We start from the raw sequence: 24,746 nt of genomic DNA on the forward strand, positions 1-24,746 counted from the left end.
GACATCTTTATTGTGAAGGAAAACTAAAAGTATTTGTCACCAGCAGACCTACTCTAAAAGGGTAGGTCTAAAGGGGCTACCCTAAAGGGGCTTCCCTGGTGGTGCAGTGGTTGAGAGTCCGCCTGCTGATTCAGGGGACACGGGTTCATGCCCCGGTCCAGGAAGATCCCACATGCTGCCGAGCGGCTGGGCCCGTGAGCCATGGCTGCTGAGCCTGCGCATCTAGAGCCTGTGCTCTGCAACGAGAGAGGCCACAACAGTGAGAGGCCCGCGTCCCGAAAAAAAAAAAAAAAAAGAATGGCTAAAGGAATATCTTGAAACAGAAAGAAAAAAGAAGGAAACTTGGAACATCAGGAATAAAGAAAGAGCAATGGAAAGAGTAAAAATATGGGTTAAATATCATGGACTATCCTTCTCCTCATTTCTTTCTTGTTATTGGCTGTACCAGGTGGCTTGCAGGATTTTAGTTCCACCACCAGGGATTGAACCCAGGCCCTGGAAGTGAAAGTACTGAGTCTTAACCACTGGACCACCAGGGAATTCCCTCTCCTTCTCCTCTTGAGTTTTCTAAGTTATATTTGACAATTGAAGCAAAAATTATAACATTACCTGATATGGTTCTCAATATGTGGAGAGGATATAGTTAAGATAAGTTATTAAGGTGTGATGGTAAAGGAATCTTGCAAGGGTAATGTTTTTACATGCTAGTTGAACTGGTAAAAAGCCAACATCAGTAAACCATAAGTTACATATGTTTAATGTAATGCCTTGAGCAGCCATTTAAAAATCTATTCAAAGAGATACACTCAAGATACACTACAGATAAATCAAAATGGAATTATTTTTTAAAATTCAAATAATCTACAGAATGGCCAGGAAAGTAAAACGGAGGAATAAAAAAACAGAAGAAACAAGAAGAAAACAAACAATAAAATGGCAGAGTTAAGTCATAATATATCAATAATTACATTATATAAATCAATGGAACATAATAGGTAGCCCAGAATATACCCACACAAGTATGATCAACTACGTTTTGACAGAGGTATAAAAGCAATTCAAAACAGACAACTAATGAAAACATACTGTATAGCACAGGGAACTTTACTTAATGCACTGTGGTAACCTAAATGGGAAGGAAATCCAAAAAAGAAGGAATATATGTATATGTATAGATGATTCATTTTGCTGTACAGTAGGAACTAACACAACATTGTAAAGCAACTATACTCCAATAAAAATTAATTTTAAAATAAAAAGCAATTCAATATAGAAAGGACAGTCTTTTCAACAAATGGTGCTGGAACAATTGGACAACCATATATTATGGATATAAGGCCCCTGTGGAATAAATGTATTACAGATATGTTCTCCCACTATGTGGCTTGCCTTTTTACTATTATAATGGTTTCTTTTGATTAAAAGAACTTCTTAATTTTGCTGTACTGTACTCTAAGCCTTCATTTTCTCATCTGTAAACTAGGCATTATGGTAGTATTTCACTCACAGGGTTGTTATGAGGAATAAATAAAAGAATGCAGGTACTCCTGGTACTTAGCAAACCTCAAGAGATATTATTATTATCCCCAGTGCCACCCTTTTGTTCTCCATATAACCTTCTATTTCCTTCCATGTTCTCTATTCTGAATCTCTGAAAGGTCACATGGTATAACAGAAAAAGCTGGCCATATGGGGAAAATTAAGATGACTCACTCTCAATCTCATGACCCCACCTACTTAAAATCCTAGCAGGGGAAGAGGTATAAGAGGGTGACTACAAGAGGGAAGTGGGTTCATTTTAGTGGCTGACATCCAAAGAGCAATATGCTTGTTTCCCCAGCATGCTTCATCTTCATCTTTCTCCTCTGCCAGCTCACAGGTGAGTCCAACAAGATCCTCCTGCTTTCCTGACTGCCTACCCCATCCTGCATGTAGCTCCAGGCTCCTGGCTCCACTCTGGGTCTCTGGCTCAACTTAGGAGGCTCTGCTCCCTCATCTAATATTGCTTTTTATATCCTGTGGTCTCTGACTCACAGAGGACAGGAAGAGACTGGAGGGAGAGGAGAAGGAATGACTTTGGGAGTTGACTGCCTTTCTGACTGTCCCAGGGAACAAAGGGCTGAAAGAAGTGGTGTTGGGTGTCAGAAAAACCTGTGTCCTAATCTGGATTCTGCCATGAAATAGATGAAGAATTTCATCTTCCTCGGACCTCAGCCATCCCTCATTTTGAGGGTAATTTTAAAAACAAAATGAGATGGTTCAGGTGTATATTTATTTACTTAGAAATATATTTTTTAAATATTTTAATTTAAATATATTTATAACATTTATACATATACATCTATGTTTTATATTTATGTAAATATAAATATGTATTATTTAGAAAAATATTTTAAATTATTATGCATTTAACAATCATACTGATGGCAGAGAACATTTGAATTTTCTCTCTTAACCCAAGTAATCCAATGAAGGTTATGCCATGAAGGACTGAGAACTTTTCTACGCCTGTCACAGGTATTCTAGTCTTTCAAGATGTTACTATCTTCGGGGCTTTCAGGAAGGACCAGGAACCCCATAAGTTAGAAATATCTCTCTGGTCATCAAACTCATGGAGAGCCACAATGAGGTCTCCCTCTGAGGATTTGGTGTGCTGGTTCATTTATGTGTGTCCCAGGCCTGCCAGAAGAGACCTGCCCAAGCCCACATAGTAAGTCAGGCCCCCCAATCCTCTCCTCCCCGCCACCTGGCATCCTGAACTGTTCAGCGTAGCATCAACAGACTCTCGGGTGAGAGACTCTCCGTGAGTTCGTTAAAAGTTTGCATTTTTAGGAAGCACCTGGGCCTGGAAATGACCCTTACTTTAAAAACCACTCCCTGAACGGAAATGGTGATCAGAAGGGGAACTTGGAGATGGTGAAAAGGGGGAGGACATGGCAGGACTTTTCAAAACCCAGGTGCCCACCTGAAACATGACCTGGGGCAGCAGGGTGCAAGTTGCAAGTGTGCACCCTGCACCAGGAGGCTGTGGCAGCCTGCGTGCTATTCCTTCTGTGATTGAAAGAACAACCTGAGATTGTCGGAGAGCCTCCAGTGGACAGGATTGTGAAAGCAGTGTTGGCCCTGGAGAAGAACTCCTGGGTTTGACTTAGTAGCTATATTATTGTGGATAAGTTTCTTAGCCTCTGAACCTTGGTCTTTAAAATTATGTAACAGAAAATGAAACTTAACTTGCAAATTATTGTGATGTTTTAAATAAGATATCAAATGCAAAACAATATAATAATAATCACCATTTAATAAGCTCCTATTACATCCAAGGCATTTTTCATACAATCTCCTCACAAGTCTACAAGATAGATATTATTATCCCCAAAACTTAGGCTCTGAGAGGTCAAGTGTCTTAGGCGAGATTACACAGCTATTAAGAGGTAGAACAGGGCTTGCCTGGTGGCGCAGTGGTTGAGATGCCGCCTGCCGATGCAGGGGACACGGGTTTGTGTCTCGGTCCGGGAAGATCCCACATGCCGTGGAGCCGCTGGGCCCGTGAGCCATGGCCGCTGAGCCTGCGCGTCCGGAGCCTGTGCTCCGCAACGGGAGAGGCCACAACAGTGAGAGGCCCGCGTACCTAAAAAAAAAAAAAAAAAAGAGGTAGAACAGAGACTGAGTTTCCAAAGCCAGTGTTCATTTCATCACACCAAACTAACGGCCTAATAGTGTACCTTCAGAAAAAGTGCTCAATGAATGTGTATTTGAGATGAATCTTCCCCAGAGATTCCTTCCCTCTCCAGGTACATGAGGCCAAGGTAGGCACTGGAAATGCCGAAGAGGAGTAGGGAACTCCATTTCCAGGACGTGAATGCACCAAAAAATCACCCTGGCCAAATTCAGAGGGACCAAGGAACAACTCTTGCAGCCTCAGTATTCTCATCTGGAAAATGGGCACAATTTTATGATGATTATAGGATAGAGTAGGGTTGAGGAGACAGTTTATAAAAGGAAATCAGAAAAAGTGGGTGAGGAGGTATTGGGGAGGTGTTGAAAAAGAGCAGAAGAGACAAACAAGAGGAACGTTTCGGAGATGAGTGAGGGGCAGAACAGTAGGGAACTTGAATATGAATGTTGCAGGTTAGAACTGAAGTGTTGGCAAAGGTAGCTGGTGAATTGTGAGGCTTGTCTGTTCCATGTACATCTTACATGGTACTGATTGTAAATGCCCTTTCCAAGTACATTAATTAAGGGGAATTTGTGTAAAGAGCAGTAGTTTCCAAAGTCGTTTTTTTCTTTTTTAAGCAGTGGTTTCCTTTTATAAAAAGAAAACTTACACAGAAACAAACAACTCTGATGCATAGAATTGAAGCCTCCCTGATGGAGTGGGGGGAGTTCCATAGCCTCCACCCCATCCCCTACCCCCTTGACCTCCATCTAAGCTCCCAAGAAATACACTGAGGCACTGCCACAGACCTCAAAGGTAGCAGGGGCACAGCTTGGGAAACCCTGCCTTAGGAGCCCTTGTTACTAATCCTGGCCTTCCACTCACTTGACACACATCGCTATAATCTTCAGAGCACCAGACCCTTCATCTATAAAATGGGATTGGACTAAGTAGTCCCTAAAATTCCTCCTAGCTTTGAGATGCTCTGGTCCTTGGTTTCCATGGTGAGGGTGGCATGACACGCTGGTGCATTCTGATAGAGGCACCCAGTACTGGAAGAGGTGCTCAGGGACTGGGCTGGCAAGCAGGAGGTAGGCTTTACACACTCTGCTATGCCGAGATCTTCCTCCTAGGTCACTATTCCTTGATTCTGGCTGTACTGATGGTGTCCCTTCCTCCTAATTTGGCTCCTTCCCTCAACACATGAGCCTTGGGGGAACAGGTTAAGGGGAGGAGGTGACAGCCAAAAGGAAAGGCAGGTGGCAAAAGGGAGGAGCTGTTGTCCGTTCTTGTTATGAAGAGCATCTTAGGGCTGAATCTCTTGGTGCCAAAAATACCTGAGACTTGGCCAGGGCAGAAAGAAGAGTGTCTCCTGCCCCAGCTCCCTCAACCTCCAAAAGTAGGTTGGTGGGGATGCTTGCTGTAGGAATTATCTCCCTGCCTGGTGAGTGGACTTACTCTCTTGCTGTGGATTAGCCAGTGACTGATGTATAGGTGTTAGGGTCCAGACCACCTTCTAAGAAGCTTACCTTACTAAGAAGCCATCCAAAGAAGTTTTGGGAAATCTCACTTTTAGCCATTCTTGCAGAAATGAGACCAAAAAGTGGGAAGCTTTCTCAAAGCCTGTCTCTTATAGCACTACTGCCTGTCGTTCCCTCTTGCCTCCCACCGTGTCTCAGACTGCTCTGTACTTCTCAAAATGTTTTCACATCTGTATTCACCCTTCATCCTTCCCTAAATCCTGGTGAATAAATGTTATTCTTTTTCTCCTATGAGAGGTGAGAACACTGAAATTCAAAGTGGTAGTGGGAGGTAGCAGTGGAAAGAACACAGGCCTCTAGAGGAGATGGGGGAACGAACTAGCTTCTCATGTCACATCTGCCACTTTCCAGTTTGGATCCTTGAGAAAGTCACTCAGCATCTTGGAGCCCCAATGTCTTCATCTATAAAGTGCAGCTTAAAACCTTTATCACATAGAGTTGACTTGAGGATCAAGAACGGGAATACCCATTAAACCAAGTATTCATTGCTGGAGTTATTACTACAGAGGAACCAGAATGGAACCCAGGTCTCCTGACCCCCAGTTAGGCCAGACCTCTAACTTTTTTACACTGCTGCATGTTGCCTGGGAGAAGGGGCCATCTCCACCCATCCCTGGTTGAGACCCCAGACCCCATCACCAGGTGATCTGGAACCTAATGCCTGTAGATCAGTGATCCGCTAACTCACAGCAAAATGGCATGTCCAGTCACCACCCAGGGGAATAGCTCCTCATGGGGAATTTAAAGTGGAAAGTGAAGTGACATTCATGGTGGAATTTCACGGGGTAGGTGTGAGAAAGAGTTGAAGACTTCCACAGGGAAGGGCTTTGAACTAGGATTTATGGGTCTTAAATAAGATTTAGGTGGACAGAGAAAAGGATAAGGCACCAATAAAAGGGTGAGTTAGGACATAAACTGGGGATAAGCTGAGGGAGGAGCCCTGGCTGCTTGTCTGGTGGTAGTAAGTGGGTGGCCATCCAAGGCTTCATATCTTCCCACAGCATCAACTTTTGCTGGCCTAGGAACAAAAACCCTGGGTTTCTCTCAGATACAATCAACCTGGGACATGTGATACCCCTGAACTAATTACTATGCAGAGGAAGGCTACCGCTTGAGTTGAGTTACCCAAACCATATGGCTGCTACAAAATGAGGAAGGACTGAAATGGATGCAGAGGAGGCAAGTTACAACATTCACCACATTGATCCAGGTGGTAGGGTAGATGAGTCTCATGGGGCCCAATCCTCCCTGGCCTTGTAGATAGGTGTTAGTAGCTACTCATTCTCTAGGGCCTTCTGATCATACAGGTCATGTTACATCCCCCACCCCCATCATGTATTCCCTAAGTACTGTCATTTCCCCTTTCACGGCACATGTTGTTACTTATTTAATGACTCTCTCCCAACTCCATGAGGGCAACGATCATGACTATCTTGCTCCCCAGTTATACCCTCAGCTCCTAAACAGTGCCAGGCACAAGTATGGAACCAAACAAATTCTTGTTAAAGGAAGGAATGACTGAATGAGCAGAGCATGACTTACCTAGACATGGCAAAACCCTGTAGGGCCACACACCACAGGTGGAGAAGCCATCAGAGAAAGGGGAGCTTCGGTTCAGTCTTAGAAGCTGAGAAGAGAAGTGTCTTGTTTTCTGGATCCACTTTCACAGTGAACTGGGAAGAGGAAACAAAACTGGTTAGGACTTAACCAACCCAGGCCCTTAACGTCTGAGCTCACATTTAGGGAATGGCATGGAACTACTTTCATCTTTTATGACTCTTCTCCTCACCCTGAAGATACGATAAAGATAGAACAATATCCTCCATCTAGGTTCATGTTGGCAATTTGCACTGTATTGTCCCCCAATTTCATTCTAACAACAAACAATGAATTTGAAGATATTTTCTTGTATCTCCACACAATTAACATTTCTTAAAATGTACCCTAGGAAGATAGCACCATGTATATAAGATGTGAAAAGAACAATTAATTATTCATGGCTTAAGTGCATGTACACATGTTAAAACACTAAAGCTAAATCCTACAATTTTGTCACCTCCTTGACATATACATGTCCCCCAAACCTCACATGAAAATTTAAATACTCAAAGGTCCCCTAATCCAAGAATTGCACCTACCTGGGGGCAAGTGCTATCCAATCTTTATTTGACTGCAAAATATTCACGCCTTCCATCTCATGGTTGAAATAAAAGAATGAATACATTAATTGATAAATCAAAAATTCAAATAAAACTCATTTTGTCTATAACATTTACTGGAAATATTTTGACACCCCATGAGATGATCAAAGAGAGTAATGAAAAACCATCCTCCCTTAGCATTCGAGAAGCAGGGAGGGCAGCTTTTTGGAAAATCAGCTTACTCAACAGGATGATTTGATAAAGGCTTGAGTGATCCAAAGTATATATGCATATATCTAAATTATAGGGGAAAAATGTTTGAAAACAGGAATCAGCTCCTAAAAGGCATTTACTCAGGAAGAGAAACCAGTACTTTTAGAGATAAATTTAGCAAAAAATTTGGTCAAGATCCAAGACCTGTTATCAAGGGGCTAGGTCAACATTTGGTAGCACCAGATTCTCTTACTCTGGGGGCACTGCTAGAGCAGCTTGTACTTGAAGGAAGGTCACCAAAAGACTTGAATGGTAAATCGGGATTCCATGAGACTCCAGGGCTTCAGAGTTGACACCTGAGCCCTTGAGGGAACTGAAGAAGGGGACTAATAGAAAAGGCTGGAGCTGGTACAAATGCCAAGGGACCTTCAAACTGAGCCATAGTAGAAAGAGTCCAGGCTCCAGGGCTGGAGTGACATTGGGTTAAATCCTCAAATTATCACCTGCTAGCTTTGTGCCCTTGGAAAAGTTACTTAGATTTTTTTGAATCTCAGGTTTGTTTTTGTTTTTTTAATAAAATCCGGTTAACAAACTTTTGCTGTTAAGGGCCAAATAGTAAAATTTTAAGTTTTGCAGGCAGTATGATCTCTGTCACAACTATCCAACTCAGCCTTTGTAGTGGAAAAGCAGCCATAGACAATGTGCAAAGGAAAGAACATGGCTGTGTTCCAATAAAACTTTGTTTTCAAAAACACGGGGCAGGTCAAGTTTGGCCCATGGGCTATTTATTAGGTTGCTGCTCAGTTGACCAATTCTGGAAGCTTTTTCAGCAGCCATTCTTAACTGTTTTTCACCTAGAGCCACAATATCAGTGATGGTTGTTTCCAAGTCACGCTTTCTGAGGTGAATTAAGATTGCAGTGAAACAGAAATTTGGGAGGCAGGAAGCAGTGAAGCCCTACTACAATTCCTGATAGTTCAGGTTAAACATCACAAGGTAGCCTGGGCATATTGCAGAGCTCCCAGTCACTCACCCTTTTCCTTTCCACTCAAGGAAGGATATTGGAATTCAAGTGAATGAGAACCTCATTTAGAGATGATCTTGAATTCACTCCCATCCACCATAAAATAGAAAGATAAATCATCCTCAAACTTCTAAGCTGTAAAGACTTACCGCTTGCTTCCCAGTGCCCTGGTTTGTGCTTAAGAACCTCTGTCCCAGGTCAGATAGACTGCTACAAATCAGCTCTCCCAGGAGCAATCTGGGAGTCCTAAATGGAGCTTGGACAGTAACCTCCCCTCTTGTCACCCCACAGGAACTTGTCAAGGATGCAGCTGACCTCATGGTCTACCTCAGAGCTTTGTTTCAGCCAGATATCTCTGGGAATGGGGTGGGTTCACCTGTAGTCACCCCTTTCAGGCAGAGAGTTCTGACCTCAGTGCCTTTGTGTGAGTGAGGTTCCAAAGGGTTTCCCAGGACTGGTTGGGTTAGACTGAGAGGGTTTCTTGGGACCTTTCCAGGACCCAAAGGGAATGAGTAATTGGTGGCAAAGGCAGGAACTCAGGTTTATTTTATGGTTCTCTGTTTCTGCAGGGCCAGCAGCCTCTGGAGTACCGAAGAAACTAGTTGGTGCCCTTGGTGGGTCTGTGACTTTCCCACTGACTCTCTCAGTAGATCCAATTGACAGCATTATCTGGGTCTTCAACACAACCACTCTCGTCACCATACAGCCAAAGATGGCAGACAAAAAAGCCCTTATCATAGTGACCCAACATCGTAACAAGGAAAGGGTGAGTTTCCCACATGAAGGCTACTCCCTGAAGCTCAGCAAACTGAAGAAGAATGACTCAGGTGTCTACCGCGTGGAGATACACGGCCCAACCCTCCAGGATCCCCTAACCCAGGAGTATGAGCTGCGTGTCTATGGTGAGCAGAATCAGTTCCAAAGGTGGATAACTGCCTTCTTAAAATGGTGAACTCCCTGATATTGGAGCTGTTCAGACAAAGGCTGGATAAACCCTTGCCAATAAAGTGCAAGAGGGAACTCGTGCGTGGATGAAGTAGATATAGCCAACCCTTGAAGTTCCCTCTTAGATAGTCTGTAAGAAGGATTGTGGTGCAGCTGATAGGCGTTATGAGAAGTGACAATCACGCAGGTCAAATGTTGGCTTCTCTACTTACTAGTTACATGGCCTTAGCCAAGTTACTTGATCTCTTTGAAACTTAGTTTCCGTATCTGTAATGGGAAGTAAAGTGATACCTATCTTAGAAAGATTATCAGGTATAACTATCAATCACACCTCTTCCCGTGAAGATTCTAACCAAATGAGAAATAGACACAGGAATCAGAAAGGAAGATAAAAATATCAGCTTTATTTTTTCTGGTAAAGCTGGATAATAAAAATACTTTCCCCCAAGTCTAGACTTTGGTGCCTATTCAGGGAAAATGAACTTATGAAACAATTACTCAACTAGCTAAAAGAATAGCTGCCTCTCTCACTGAGCTGCAATATCAGAGACACCAGGAGATGGGCCTGCAGGTTTGCTTGTAGGAGGTAGACCATGCACCTTGATCCAGGTGTGTCCTCCATATAGATATAGTTGAAAAGAATGGAAGACATGCATTCTGCAGGCAAACTAGCAGGGGAGGTGGGTGAGGGCAAACCACATTTAAACAACAATCATAACAGCTCAAACATGTAAATAGAGAAATGTAGATGAGGGAGGTCAGACTCACCATCTCAGCAATGAAACAATTGCTCATCCTCTGAAAGAGTGAACACAAGGTAGAGAGGGGAACCAGAAATGTTGCTCCAATACCTTTGTTCTCTTCTAGAGAGTAAAGCGAGTCTCTTCAAGGAAGTCTGAGGACAGGGGAATAGGGAGCCTCCAAAAAAGATAAAACTAATGAACATCTAAAATGCTTTTAACACAGTGCTTGCCATATGCCTGCGCTTAGTAAATGGCAGCTCATTCTTTTTTTTTTTTTTTTTTTTTTTTTTGTGGTACGCGGGCCTCTCACTGTCGTGGCCTCTCCCGTTGCGGAGCACAGGCTCCGGACGCGCAGGTTCACCGGCCATGGCTCACGGGCCCAGCCGCTCCGCGGCATGTGGGATCTTCCCGGACCGGGGCACGAACCCATGACCCCTGCATCAGCAGACGGATTCTCAACCACTGCGCCACCAGGGAAGCCCCCAATGGCAGCTCATTCTTGTTGCATTGTAATTATTTCTATTACTATTGTTGTTGTTTTATGACTGTGAGCAATCTGACCTAGATAGTTCTCTTCCCCAGATAAGAATGAGAATTCTGCTCTGAATTGCTGTTTCCTTTCCACTCTGTAGCACACCAGGGAGATTCAGGTCCAAGGTTTACAAGAATAATGCAGAAAAAAGGAGGGCTATGGGCATAATTTCCACACTTGGTTGTCTATTTCTCTTTTACAGGGCACCTGTCAAAGCCCAAAGTCATCATAGGTCTGCAGAACAATAAGAATGGCACATGTGTAACCAATCTGACATGTTCCATGGAACAGGGAGGAGAGGATGTAACTTACAGCTGGCAGTGCCTGGGACAGGCGACCAATGAGTCCCATAGTGGCTCCATCCTCCCCATATCCTGGAGGCAGGAGAAAAGGGAGATGACCTTCATCTGCATAGCCAGAAACCCCATCAGCAGCAACTCCTCCAACCCCATCTTTGCCTGGAAGCTCTGTGAAGGTGACTGTCTCTCCTCTCTCTCCAGGAGCCCCTGGTCTTAGGACCTATATCTTCTTCAGCTCCTGGTCCCCCATGGGAACAAGCCCTTTGTGAAAACTGGAAGCCCTGGGGAAGTCATCAGACTGGGAGGAAGGTTGCAATTCCTCCAGAAGTTGGGTCATTTTCCCTAGCTGACCCTTCTCCCTGCCCTGTGCCTCCACCCATTCTCTCTTTAAAGGTGTTGCTGGTGGCCTGGTTACCTCTGTGATCCTCAAACTCCTGTTGTCACTCATCCTGCTCTGTTTCATTGCACTGGTGCCAATTATTTTGATCATACGAAGAGAAAGAAGAAAAGGTAGAGCATGAACTTTTTTTGTCTTCACCTTCAATCATGCATTTTCTCCTTCATTCATTCAACAGTATGTTGGACTGTGTGCCAAGCTTGGTGCTAGGCACTAAGGATGCAGAAATGAAGAAGCCATCATCTCTGTCCTAAAGGACAGCACCATCCATCTGTACTCCTTAGTTCTGGAGTGGAGAGAATACCTGAGCCTTTAACTTCTCTCCTAAGGCCAAGGTTCTCCTAGTTCCTTCTCCAGCGCCTATCCTTCTCCTTCCCCCCAGAGGGAATTACTAGTGTATCCCTCCTGCTGACACAGGTCACACACTGCTGACTCTGCTCCCCTGACTGGGAGGCCATGGCCTCCAACTCTGAGGTCCACAAACCAGCACCATCCATTTAGCCCATCCCTGTCAGAGCCCCCAATCCATCCCAGTTCTCTCCATTAGATCAACTCCAGAGACTTCTCTCTACTCCCCACCTCAATCTAGATACATTACTCCTGGAGAAGCCTTTCTCTGTCTTTCTCCAGGCTGTACCCCATGCTCTGTGTCCCTAAACCCTGCTGATTTGTCTTCTCAGGTTCCCACTGATACTGTCCACTCAGGGTATTGGGGAGGGATCTAAGTGTTGGTTGGGTAAGAACTGCAGACTTTGAGATATTCTCTCCCTCCTGGAAACACTGTAAAAGCATTTCTTTTTTTTTTTTTTTTTTTTTTAAATTTTTTATTTTTTTATTTTTTTTAAAATTTATTTATTTATTTATGACTGTGTTGGGTCTTCGTCTCTGTGCGAGGGCCTTCCTCTAGTTGTGGCAAGCGGGGGCCACTCTTCATCGCGGTGCGCGGGCCTCTCACTATCGCGGCCTCTCTTGTTGCGGAGCACAGGCTCCAGACACGCAGGCTCAGTAGTGTGGCTCACGGGCCTAATTGCTCCGCAGCATGTGGGATCTTCCCAGACCAGGGCTCGAACCCATGTCCTCTGCATTAGCAGGCAGATTCTCAACCACTGCGCCACCAGGGAAGCCCCTAAAAGCATTTCTGATGTCCTCTGCTTCCTCTTTTCGCTGGCTTTGTCCAGAAATTGGGAAGTGAAGTAATGAGGGTGACCAGTTCATCTTGGGGTTCCTGGGTTTAGCACTGAAAGTCTCATGTTCTGGAAAACCCTTCAGTTACAGGGAAATCAGGGTGGTTGGTCACCCTAAGTGGGTCATCCAGATGGTGGGCCAATGGGGGTGGCCAGTGGAAGGAGGAGCCAGCTCTGATTCTCTCCCAACTTGGTTTCAGAGTCCATTGAAGAGAAGGGACTGAACCTTCATCCAGAAACTCTTAACTACCCCCCTGCTTTGGGAGAGACCTTGGAGTATGACACAATCTCTTACTTTAATGTGAGTTCTTTCCCATCTTTCCTGGGGCCTGATTCTCCTCTCTGAAGCCCTCCTTGTTTTACTTAAGATTTTTCCATGGATTTGGGCAACATGGGAAGTGAAAATGTATAAACCTTTAAACCCAGTGTACCTGTGTCTCCCCCAAGTCACCATGGATTCTCTCTTGTGCAGGAACTGGTGACCTCTGGAGCATCTGGTTCTGACCTAGCCAGTAAGGCTCACACTGTGATCTATGGAATCACTCCTTCCCCTCCACTGTTCAAAATGGCCACTCAACAGACCCAATTCCTTTTGCATAGGATGGCGGGTAGAGAAATGTGACTTTGACATGATGTTTGAGTTATGGTGTCAGAAAACTGGCTTTAGAGATGCCATTCCCTCTGAGGCAACTCAGGGAACCATCAGGAGGGGTCTCAGAGGGTCCATGGTGGCTCTGGGCCCTCCCTCAAGGCTTCCCAAGTATGGGTCGCCAAGCTGCAGTGAACAAACACAAGGTTAATTCAAAGAAAACTCTTTGAAAAGAAAATCCTAAGACTAAGGTTTAAAGGAATACAAAATACAAGAGACAGTTTGGAGACAAGAACTAGGTAGACAGCTTCAAAAGGTCCACGAGCAAAAATCATTGCAGCCGAGGCTAGGCTTGCTCTTTAGGGGTCATAGTTCCCTTTCCACACTGGCCTACTTAATGAAGGAATAAAAGCACTTTGGAGCTTCAAAAATCTCAGTTTTACTCCAGTCTTCAGTGTCTCCTTATCAGGATGCATCTTCTTACACTTATCTACAACTTTTCCAAGAGGAGATATTATGTTTTCTCTTCGAAGTTGTTGGTATTCTGAGAGCTCCTTCCTTCCTTAAAAGGGCCACCTCTTTGTGCTTCACTCAGCCTGGCTTCTGTCAAAATTGATCACTTTATCACCAGCCTCCCTCTTCCCCTGCTCAAGACACATTCCCTGGAGACCACGAGACTATCCTAGATGTTCAGGAATAAACTTCACTGACCCAGGATATTTTTCTCCAGCCTTGAAGGAGCTTTTTTTTTATTGCTGTCATTGTTTTGTTTTGTTTTGTCCCTTTAGTCATCATTTCTGATTTGCTCCATAAGCTCTTTTGACTGATGGGAAAGTTTATTTCCAACATTGACAATATGATTTCAAATTATCCTTTAATCACCTTAGGAGGCTCATAGCTCATGGGACTTATATATCTTATATATTTATTAAGTAATTTAAACAAGATACAGTTTTAAAATAATGCAATTTCTTCTTTTTTAAAATTTATTTATTTTATTTATTTTTAGCTGCATTGGGTCCTCGTTGCTGTGCACGGGCTTTCCTCTAGTTGTGGTGAGCGGGGGCTACTCTTCATTGCAGTTAGCGGTCTTCTCGTTGCAGTGGCTTCACTTGTTGCAGAGCACGGGTTCTAGGCATGTGGGCTTCAGTAGTTGCGGCTTGCTGGCTCTAGAGCACAGGCGCAGTAGTTGTGATGCACGGGCTTAGTTGCTCCGAGGCATGTGGGATTTTCCCAGACCAGGGCTCAAACCCGTGTCCCCTGCATTGGCAGGTGGATTTTTAACCACTGTGCTAGGAGGGAAGCCCGCAATAGCTTCTTGAAAAAAGTCATTAATAATTACAATAGGGCTTCCCTGGTGGCGCAGTGGTTGAGAGTCCGCCTGCTGATGCAGGGGACACGGGTTCGTGCCCCGGTCCGGGAAGATCCCACATGCCGCGGAGCGGCTGGTGCCGTGAGCCATGGCCGCTGAGCCTGCGCGTCCGGAGCCTGTCCTCCGCAACGGGAAAGGCCACAACAGTGAGAGGCCTACATACCACAAAATAAATAAATAAATAAAAATAAAAATAAATAATAATTACAATAGCAGTCACTGACAAGAGCACTTCCCACTCCCCCATTCCGGCTCCAGAACACTCTCTTCTCTCTCACCATCTCCTCCCACTTCTGTTTCCCCTTCTCTGGATTCTGGATGTCTCTTTGGACTTGTCTATGTGACCCAGGGGGTTGGTGATGATTTCTTTTGTTTGTTTTTTGTTTTTTAACAGAGCACTGTACCAGAGGAAAATGTAGTAAATACACTTTATTCCACTGTGCAAATACTCCCAAAGGTAAGAAGCTTTAGAGCTGAGTTTTATCTTAGCTGTTCTTCTTCTTCCTGTTTCAAGTTTAGCTAGAATTTCTTGGGCCCCAGAGATCTCATTTTCCCTGTTACTAAAAGGCACACACCAGGATACCCATTCCCTTTGCTTAAGGTTACACAAGTATGTGGGGAATAGAAGAGAATTGTGTTTTAGGAGTGAAAATGGGGGTAATGTGGAACAGAGTAGGAGACAGGTTCCAGGTGGGATCAATAGGGAAAATCACCAGGATCCTGACTGAGGGCATGGGAAAAGTTCCATGGCTTAGGCTGTGCCTGGGAGAAAGGGATGGCTGGGGAGACAACTCTGGCTTGTTTCCGAGCCACTAGTAAACTGGAGGCAGGAGAGTGTTCCTCTTCTTTTCCATGGTCTAGCTATGTTACATGTGATTTGCAACTTCTCCCCAGTCAAGCTACTAATGTAGTAAGCTTTTAAAGCTTATTCCTTCACAGATCACACTTGGCAGAAGCAGGGATACCTTCCTGTCTCCTCTCCCAACCACATTAGAAAAATAAGGATAGGTAAAGCACTTTACCTAGTAATAGGAAAGATTGGTTTGGGATAGATTATTAGAAGGAAAGTTGAGTTCATTAAGCATTCAACAAGATAAATGTGGGTTAGGCTTGAGGAGTCATTTTTCTAAGGTCAAAATTATTAAACAGTGGGAGCAAGCATAGCGAGAGGTTTGGGTTGGGTACCCTTGGCAATGAAGAGTGTCTGGGATGGTGGGGTCTCCTGGGGGGATCCATAGCTCTGCTCCTCTCCAGTGTTCTGCATCCTTATGTCTGCCCAGCAGGTGGAGAAATCCCACTCACAGCCCACGTTACCAGACACACCAAGGTAATTTACCCATGAGAATGTCATCTAAGCAGCCATGTGCTCCAAAGAAAATGGTCAAAAGAATTCACTGACTTGACAAAAAACATCAAGGAAGAATGAAGGACACTGACTTCCTTCCAGAATAAAGTACCCCTTAGGCTCCTTCAGATTTAAGAGTTCCTAATCTGGGAATTTCCTGGTGGTCCAGTGGTTAGGACTCTGTGCTTTCACTGCTGAGGGCCAGGGTTCAATCCCTGGTTGGGGAACTAAAATCCCACAAGCAGTGTGGTGAGGCCAAAAAAAAAAAAAAAGAGAGAGAGAGAGAGTTCTTAATCCTACCCGCTGCTGAGAAATCTCTTCAAATCCAGAATCCCTCCTTGAAATGTGATTGGGAATTTATCAGCCAACTCAAAGCAAGGGCTTAGAAGCATCTCTGTTGAAATGTAGATGCAGTTTCACACATTTGAATGACAGCTCCCATTCCAGAGTCTGGAGATGAGGAATATACCAAGGGTTTGGTTGCCAAGAGGGCAAGAACTTCAGAGCAGCCAGCGGATGTTCCCCGCTGAAGCAGAAGCCAGCAGTCAGAAATGGATTTATTTACTGACTCATCAACAACGTGCCTGGCACTGTGCTGAGCTTACTGTGATTTCGTCACATGTGCTCTCTGTTCTCCTGAAACTGACCCTTCATGAACTTCTTCCGTGGGCAGTGGCAGCAGGCCTGGCCACTGATTCCCAATACCCAGGGGGTCAGGTGTGGATCCACAGGACTTGGGAGTCAAAGCGCACAAGGACAGAGACGCCAGGTAGAAGACACAGTTTGGCTGAGTGGAAACTCAGAAGTGTGACTGACCACTGCCCCAGCTTCATTTATACTTTAGTGCTGCAAGGGAGAAACCCAGGCCTTAGGCCTATGCAGGAGCCCATCTCAGTGGAAGAACTGCGCCTGAAGACATACTTTGAATCTATTTATAGGAGACTTGCAAACATTTAAAGTTGTTTAATTCATTCAATGAATATTTATTAGGAACCCCTGTTAGGTCAGTCTAGCAAATAAGACAGACATGATCCCTGCCCCCATAGAGCTCACCTTTTTAATGAAATGAGAAACATGTGGAGGGAGAGGGTTGCTTTGGATGTCTTCCTGGACACACATCTTGAATGGAAATGTTGGAAAGGGATCTGAGGTCTCAGGTCTAGGAGTGTGAAGTGTTTCCTTTATTCAAGGGAAAACCACTTCTGGATTGGGGGAGTACAGTGCCTCACAAGCAGTGCAGCACTCTTCCTGAGGGATTTTGGACAAGAATGAGTTTTATAGAGTTTTAGAAGAGGAAACTTAGGAACAGGGCATGATTGGCTAAGAGGTGGGGATTTCCCTATAAGTTCTAGTTTCTAGAGTAAGGTGAGCTAGGGAAAGCTGAGTTGGAGGATTGTGATTAGTGGATGCTGGGTTCCTGGACAGGTGTTTCCCATAAGTGCAGGCTGACTTAGGCTTAGGTTCGTGATGTGGGCTGGACCACTGGGGCAGCTGCCATTTTGTGGGTCCAAATATATGAATTATTAGAAATAAGGTGAAGGAATATGTGTTAAAATTTGTGAAAGGAGATAATATCTGCCCTGTGTGGAAAGGCCCACATGGGAGAAGAGCAAGTCCACTGGCTGACAGCCAAGCTGAGCTTCCAGCCAGCAGCCAGCACCAACTGCCAGCCACAAGAGTGAAGCCATTTTGGATATTCCATCATTCTTGGCACCTCAGCCAATACCACTTGAAGCAGAAGAACCAGCTAGGCAATCCAGAGAATAGTGAGAAATTTAAAAATTGTAGTTTTAAACCATGAGGCGGGGGGAGGGAGGGAGGGAAGGAGGGAGATGGAGAGAGAGAGAGAGAGAGAGAAAGAGAGAAGAAATATCTAGAAAAAAAAAAACCTTCAGATATAAAATGGCCAATGTAAGAGATAATAAGCCTTCAAGAAAAAAAATAAAAGGGAGGGGACCAAGAGAACAGTCTGAGGCTGATTTGAGGGGAAACAAATGTTGTGAGTAGGAGGCAGTCCCCCAGCTCTGAGGAACCTGGAGGAGGGCCCAGCCGGCCTCCACGTGGAGCCGTGCAGATGTAGATGAGAAAAAATAATTTTCCTCTGCCCTTCTGGGTTCTTGACTGATATCCCATAATAAAAAGATTAACAGAAGTAAAACCAACATGTTTAATAACAAGTATTCCTCCTACATACGTGTGAGATACCCAGGAAAATGGAATAAACCTCCCTGAAATGGCCTCTTCCATCACCATCTCCAGACAAAAGAAGGCGGAGGTGGGGGCAGTTATGGCAGGTTATCAGGCAAAGCACAGTACCACATGGTTGTTATGCAGTTTTAAATCACTGCCTTCTCCATTGACGAGTTTTTAGAGATTTAGTCACCCCCCTCCTCTTGGTACAGAGGAGACACCCTTGCAAATGGAGATTTCTCTTGTAAATGTAAATGTCTCTTACAAAAGGGTAACTTCTACTCATTTTCAGAGCTCTTCCTATGTCTGTTGTTTCTTAAAAGTAATCAGCATAAAATAATCCTTATGCCAAAGAGACATATTTTTGAGGTGATGAATTCTGCTCCCCTTCACAGATGTGTCCTTTCTGAGACACCACATCAAATAGAGTGTGATTCACATATAAATATTGTAAATGTCTGTATTTATTACTACAATTACTGTTTAATAAAATAAGCATATCTTGAGGAAGATTTTGTTTTTTCTAATTCTCACAAAGATTGGTGTGGGGTGGAGTGGGGTGGAGTGTAGCTATAGCAGCATTTGGAGGGGAGAGTGATCTACATTGGAGCCAGAAGGGGAAGCTACCAACTGAGTATATGTGTGACCCACACTGATGCCACCTCAGCTGTACCACTGTACCACACTGTACCACATCTTCATGGCCTAGGATTAAGCCAGGGTGGCATTCATCATGGCACAAAATTTAAGGGAGCACCAAAACACTCAGCCATCAAGGTAAATAATATTTTTGTGCAATATTTAGAAAAATCAAAATTAATGCGAAAAATCCATTACAGATGAAGGAGTGTTTCCCTTCTTTCCCCTCTTAGTTCTTTTGGCTAGAAATTAAAATGACATAAGGCAGATTAACAGGAGAAAATCAAATATATTACATGCACAGTAGGAATCCATATAAGTATGAAGAATTTCAGGGCTTCCCTGGTGGCGCAGTGGTTGAGGGTCCGCCTGCCGATGCAGGGGACGCGGGTTCGTGCCTCGGTCCGGGAGGATCCCGCATGCCGCGGAGCGGCTGGGCCCGTGAGCCATGGCCGCTGAGCCTGCACGTCCGGAGCCTGTGCTCCGCAACGGGAGAGGCCACAACAGTGAGAGGCCCGTGTAACACACACACACACACACACACACACACACACACACAAAAGGAATTTCAAAAACAGCAAGACAAGGTGAGGTGTGTGTATATATTCTGGACTAAGGAGAAGGAGGTAGGGCTCTGAAGTTTCAAGGGGAATAAGGTAACTCACAGGAAGATAAAAAGAGTTAATGTTTGGTAAACAAATGTTTACTGGGCCATCAAAAGATAATGGGACACAGGACTTTGACCAAATGGGCTTTGCTAGGTTCTACCACTGTCTGCCACTCCTAATACTTTATATAGTTATCTATGGTGATAGCATCTTCCTGGACAGGCCCCCTATCTTAAAGTCTTTTAGGCAGTAAGGGGTAAGTTCAAGGTTCTTTCTGAGACACCAAGATCTGCAGCAGAGAAAAGGTTTATTCTTGAGGCAGCCAAGTGGAGAGACAGGAGAATGAATCTCATATCCACCTCCTCAAAGGTGAGGGGCTCAAGTTATTTATGGGGTAAGAAAGCAGGATGGTCTGAAGCATGGGTAATGTGGGAAAAGGTGAATGGAAATAAGAAAAAAAGGTGAGATAATCATCATTCTGCACACTGCAACTAAACTACAGGCTTCTTCATAGGATGCATATTCAGAAAGCGGCTGCATGCATGTCCTAAGGGTGGAGTTTTAGACCTTCTGATGTTAAAAGGTCACCAAGAGGACACTCATGCATGCCCAGTTGGAGGGCCAGAGGTCTTAACTGGCTCAAGCTCCAACTGAACATAGCAAACTCCAAATTCCTGAAAAACAATTAAGGCAAACATCTTATCATTTAGGCTACATGACTCTTGGAGAACATGAAAGTTTTTGTAAAAACTATTAAAGCAAGCTCGATCAGTTAAGGCAGGTTACAAGTTTAATGGATCTAACTGATGACTAACCTTGGTAATTTTCAGCTCAAAATAATCTGCATGCCAGAATGGCACATCTTGGGGTGGTCTGCTCTCTGCCCCATCACTGTGATAGACAAAATATCAAAATTTTAAATAAAGAAGTGCCATGCCAAGTCAGATTGGAGACTGAAGGGAAAGGAAAAATTAGTAATACTGATTCTGTCTTTAGTCAAAATTTTAATAACTTTGTTCTCTGAGCTGCGCTGTTCTCTCTCCTTCAGCCCAAAGCCAGGTGGGTCTTTAGGCAAGAGTGTGAGTCCCCCATTATTCTAAGTGGAAAAAATACTAATTTACAGTATTCCCTAAGCTGAGATGACAACCTCTCTAGGTGTTTGCCTGACTCCACTGGAAAAAATGTGTCATTGAGATTCCACTAGCATTTTGCACCCACCTAAACCTCCCAACAACAAGTGAGTCTTCTAAGACTCCCTTCTCTCCCCACACATTCCCAGCCTACAATCCCTTGCTGGGGACCAGTTACTTTCATGTAAATTTTGTCCCATGGGTCCTCATATGACTCCTGTGGGACCAGTGTCTGGGGTATGTCCAGTTTACAGATGTTGAAACTGAAACTAAGATAAACTAGGAAACTTGCCTGAAGTTTCACACTTCAGTATGCAACCAAAGCTAGAACAAAAGTAGTGCCCTCTCCACCACCCATTATCTACTGCAGAGGAAGATGGGGCTCAAAGCTTGAGAGGGGTGGTCCCCCCTCTTCCCAACTGTAGGTGGAGGAAAGGACATAGCTTTGGAGACTGTCAGGACTGGGGTTGAGAGCCCTTACTAGCAAAGTAACCCTCACCAAAGACTTGGGTTCCATGAGCTTCTAGTTTCTTATCTCTAAAACCCTTATAGGGCTTGCAATGTGAGGATTATATGAAACAAGTGCTTGGCCTGTAGTTGGAGATTCACATATGGTACATGATGCTTAGGGGAAAAGACAGTACATAAAAAATGGTTAACTTCCCTAAAGTCAACTCAGAATAAGGTAACAGAAGCATTAAAGTGGAGACTCAGCCCTTAAAAGAGAAGTATCTATTGTAGCGGAGAAAAAATTTCCCTTTTTTACCATCTAGGTTCTTTGGCTGGTATAATAATTAGATTGATGGAAGACAGAGTAACAGGAGAAAAACAAATTCAATTTTATACATACAGGAGACCCATAAGAATATGAGACTCAAAGGCAGTCAGACAATTAAAGCCTATATACCATCCTGAGTTAATGAAAGGAATGGGGGTCTGGGACTTCAGAGGGGTAGAAGACAACTCACAGGAAGATGAGAAGAGCAAATGTTTGATTAACAGATATTTGCCCTGCCATGCAGATAAGTGACTCAGATGAAAAAGTTGTCTCTGGTAGTAGCTCTCTTTCTGGCACAGACCTCATTTCTAAATTCTTTTAGTCAGTTTAAGGGATGGTAAAAAGCTTTTTCTCAGTTGGTTCTGTCTTGATTGCCTTCAGCTCAAAATAATCCACCTGCCAAAGTGGCACATTGTGGGGTGGAATATTCTCTTGTTAATCTTTGATTAAGGGGAAGGTCTCAGTCATAGAACCTAGAAAGGTAGAGGGCAGAAGATTGTTTTCCCTCCCCTACAACATCACAAGTAGAAAAAAGTAGAATGTAAATTTTAATATGCTGTATAATTAAAACTGCTTTTTAAAAATGCCTATGCAAAAAAATTGTCGTGAAAAAGTTAATCAATAGTTGATCTAAGGAAGAAATGGGAAATTTTATTTGAGCCAACCTGAGGATTATAAACTGGGAGACAGTCTTTCAGAAAGCTCTGAGGACTGTTCAGCCCCTTAAAGGCCGAAGCACAGTTATATATGGTTTTCAGACAAACGGTTATAGTCAAATGATGGATTATTGACAGTTTACACAATCCAGCTCTATGCGTACAAAGCAAGTAGTGAGTCATGGGTCATGACCCCTTAGAATATTAAGAAGGAAGGTTATCTCCTAAGGAGTTATGACCCTTTATGAGATTAAAAAGGAATGTTACCTCCTAAGGAGGTCTGGTTATTGCAGATGCACAATACACAGTAACGGGGAGGGAGGAGGCCAAAATGGGCAAAGAAAAATTTTATGTTTAAATTTTTTTTTGTCTTGCCATAAAATATGAATTTATTTCATCAGAAAAGAAAAACATCAAAATATTAACACTGGTTTTTTGGGAGTTGGTGATAGGTTGCATGGTTTTCTTACTTGTCTTCATTTATCAAATGTTCTTTAATGAGAAAGCACATATTACATAATGGAGTGGAAGAATTTTGTTTTCTTAATTTATTTATTTATGTATTTATTTTTGGCTGTGTTGGGTCTTTGTTGCTGCGCACGGGTTTTCTCTAGCTGCGGCGAGCTGGGGCTACTCATCATTGCGGTGTGTGGGCTTCTCATTGCAGTGACTTCTCTTGTTGCGGAGCACGGGCTCTAGGGTGCACGGGCTTCAGTAGTTGTGGCACACGGGCTCAGTAGTTGTGACTCTTAGGCTCTAGAGAGCAGGCTCAATAGTTGTGGCACACAGGCTTAGTTGCTCCACGGCTTGTGGAATCTTCCAGGACCAGGGCTCGGACCTGTGTCCCCAGCATTGGCAGGCAGATTCTTAACAACTGCACCACCAGGGAAGTCCAAGAGTGGAAGAAAATTTAAAAAACATTCCATGAGGAAAAACAAAGGTGATGCCCACTATAAGGGGCAAGGGAAAGTCTGAGACCCACATGTTGGGGGTGAGGTGGAGGAGGATGGAAAGTGCCTCCTCTGAGTGAAGATGGGTGGGGAGAGGTGAGGAATCACCTCCACTATGTTCAGAGGAAAAGATTACAGAGAGGTTGGCTTGAGGTTGGAGGAGCTTCAAAAGGGGTGAAGATTAAGAGGGGGAGAACTGTAACTGCCAGCTTTCAAATGCATCCGTTCCCCCACCCCCTCTCTCCACTGAGTCAGTTTAGATGGTAAAACAATTAGAATTACTCTCCCCCTTCCTCTTTTTTTTCCCCACCAGTGATGAAGTTGGGCCCAGGGATAGCAACAGATCTGGAGTCTGGACACTAAAGATCTTTCCTAAGGTCAGATGCAGAAGGAGACCTCATCTCAGCAGCTCAACCAGCAGGCAAAGGAAACCACCAGCTGGTTAGGTGAGAAGTCACATTTCACGTCAAGGTCCAACACTTGCAGCCCCCAGAGCTGTGTGGTTTGGGGCTTGTGAGCTGTAAATACCAGGTTCTCAAATATAGAAATACAGAAAAGGAGTCTACCATTTTAGGCAGGTATTCATTTGTTCATGCATGCCTTCATTAATTACTCATTCAGCAGGGCTTAATGAGCACCACTCAGTGCCAGGCACTGTGCTGAACACAGAATATAGCAGTGAGCCCAAAACAAAATCCCCTGCCTTCACGGTACTTAACATTCTAATGAAAGAGGCTGTGATATTGTGATATAATAAAAAATATATATTGGTCTTACACTTTCTTTGCACACAGTGCCAAAAACCCTTGAAATCTTCAAAGTGAAGTGATTTTTTGTGTAATGAGATGACTGGGGGCAGGAGGTGCCTGGATAGCCTCAGGATGTTGGCTGGTTGCCAGGGAAACGAAGCAAGTGATTAGAGGGTTGGAATTTCAACCCCATCTTCCCCCAACTCCCCTACTCGCCCACCTCCAAACTCCAGGGATGGGAGAGGGGCTGGAGATAGAGTTCTGTCACCAGTGTTCAATGATTTAATCAATTATGCCTTACATAATGAAGCCTCCAAAAAAATCCCCAGCCAAGGGGGTAGAGAGCTTCCAGGTTGGAGAACACATGGAGGTTCTGGGAGAATGGTGAGCCTGGAGAGGACATGGAACCTTCACACTCCTTCCCACATAACTTTGCTCTGTCCATCTCTTCCATTAGTTTGTTCCCAAAATGTATCTTTTATAATAAACCAGTGATGAAATAAAAATTCACTTTTTAAGGCAAGACAAGAAAAAAATAAACATAAAACTTTTTCTCTGCCCTTTGGCCTCCTGCCTCCCACCCCTAGTGTGTATTGAGTAGTGGCATTATGTGTTATGTGTTAACCAGACCTCACCAATGGCAGAAATACCTACTCAACCATAAAGATCAATTTTTCTCCTTCTGGCACCAGCCATGTCACTCCTTAGATGATAACATTATTGGGCCGCTACCCTAAAATACCCTCAGAGTCAACCATAATTTTCACCAGGCAACTTTTAACAACTTTTTGCTTTTATAAGTCCCTGACTCTTTCTCTTCATTGGAACACTCTTACACTCTCTTGGGGTTACCCAAATCTATGTCTCCTGAATTTTAATTCTTAAGACTCTAAATAAACTCTTTTTTTTTTTTTTTTGGCTGTGCTGTGTGGCATGTCCTGCAGTGGAAGTGTAGTCTTAATGACTGGACCACCAGGGAAGTCCCTTAAACTCTTTTCTTATTTGCAGGCTCCTGCATTATTTTTGGTTGACACTAGGCAGAACAAAAACCAAGGGGTAAACTGGC

The 24,746-nt window shown here is 44.0% G+C and overlaps 1 protein-coding gene across 3 annotated transcripts; it reads left to right on the top strand.

Moving 5' to 3' along the window:
* The first annotated feature begins 1,790 nt into the window (after positions 1-1,790).
* Positions 1,791-23,409, top strand: SLAMF7 (SLAM family member 7). Of its 3 annotated transcripts, none has more exons than XM_067039506.1 (7): positions 1,791-1,879; positions 9,144-9,476; positions 10,997-11,269; positions 11,487-11,603; positions 12,875-12,975; positions 15,030-15,092; positions 15,919-18,669. In XM_067039506.1, the coding sequence occupies exons 1-7, from the start codon at positions 1,825-1,827 to the stop codon at positions 15,964-15,966; spliced, it is 990 nt and encodes a 329-aa protein (XP_066895607.1). In that variant the 5' UTR covers positions 1,791-1,824; the 3' UTR covers positions 15,967-18,669. The 3 variants fall into 3 exon arrangements, with proteins under 3 accessions (XP_066895607.1, XP_066895606.1, XP_066895609.1); XM_067039505.1 differs by having other exon boundaries at positions 1,792-1,879; positions 15,916-18,669; XM_067039508.1 differs by lacking the exon at positions 15,919-18,669 and adding an exon at positions 23,245-23,409 and having other exon boundaries at positions 1,818-1,879.
* Positions 23,410-24,746: the final 1,337 nt, after the last annotated feature.

The sequence above is a fragment of the Kogia breviceps genome, chromosome 1 (assembly GCF_026419965.1).
Source record: "Kogia breviceps isolate mKogBre1 chromosome 1, mKogBre1 haplotype 1, whole genome shotgun sequence".
In the NCBI taxonomy this organism is placed as follows: Eukaryota; Metazoa; Chordata; class Mammalia; order Artiodactyla; family Physeteridae; genus Kogia; species Kogia breviceps.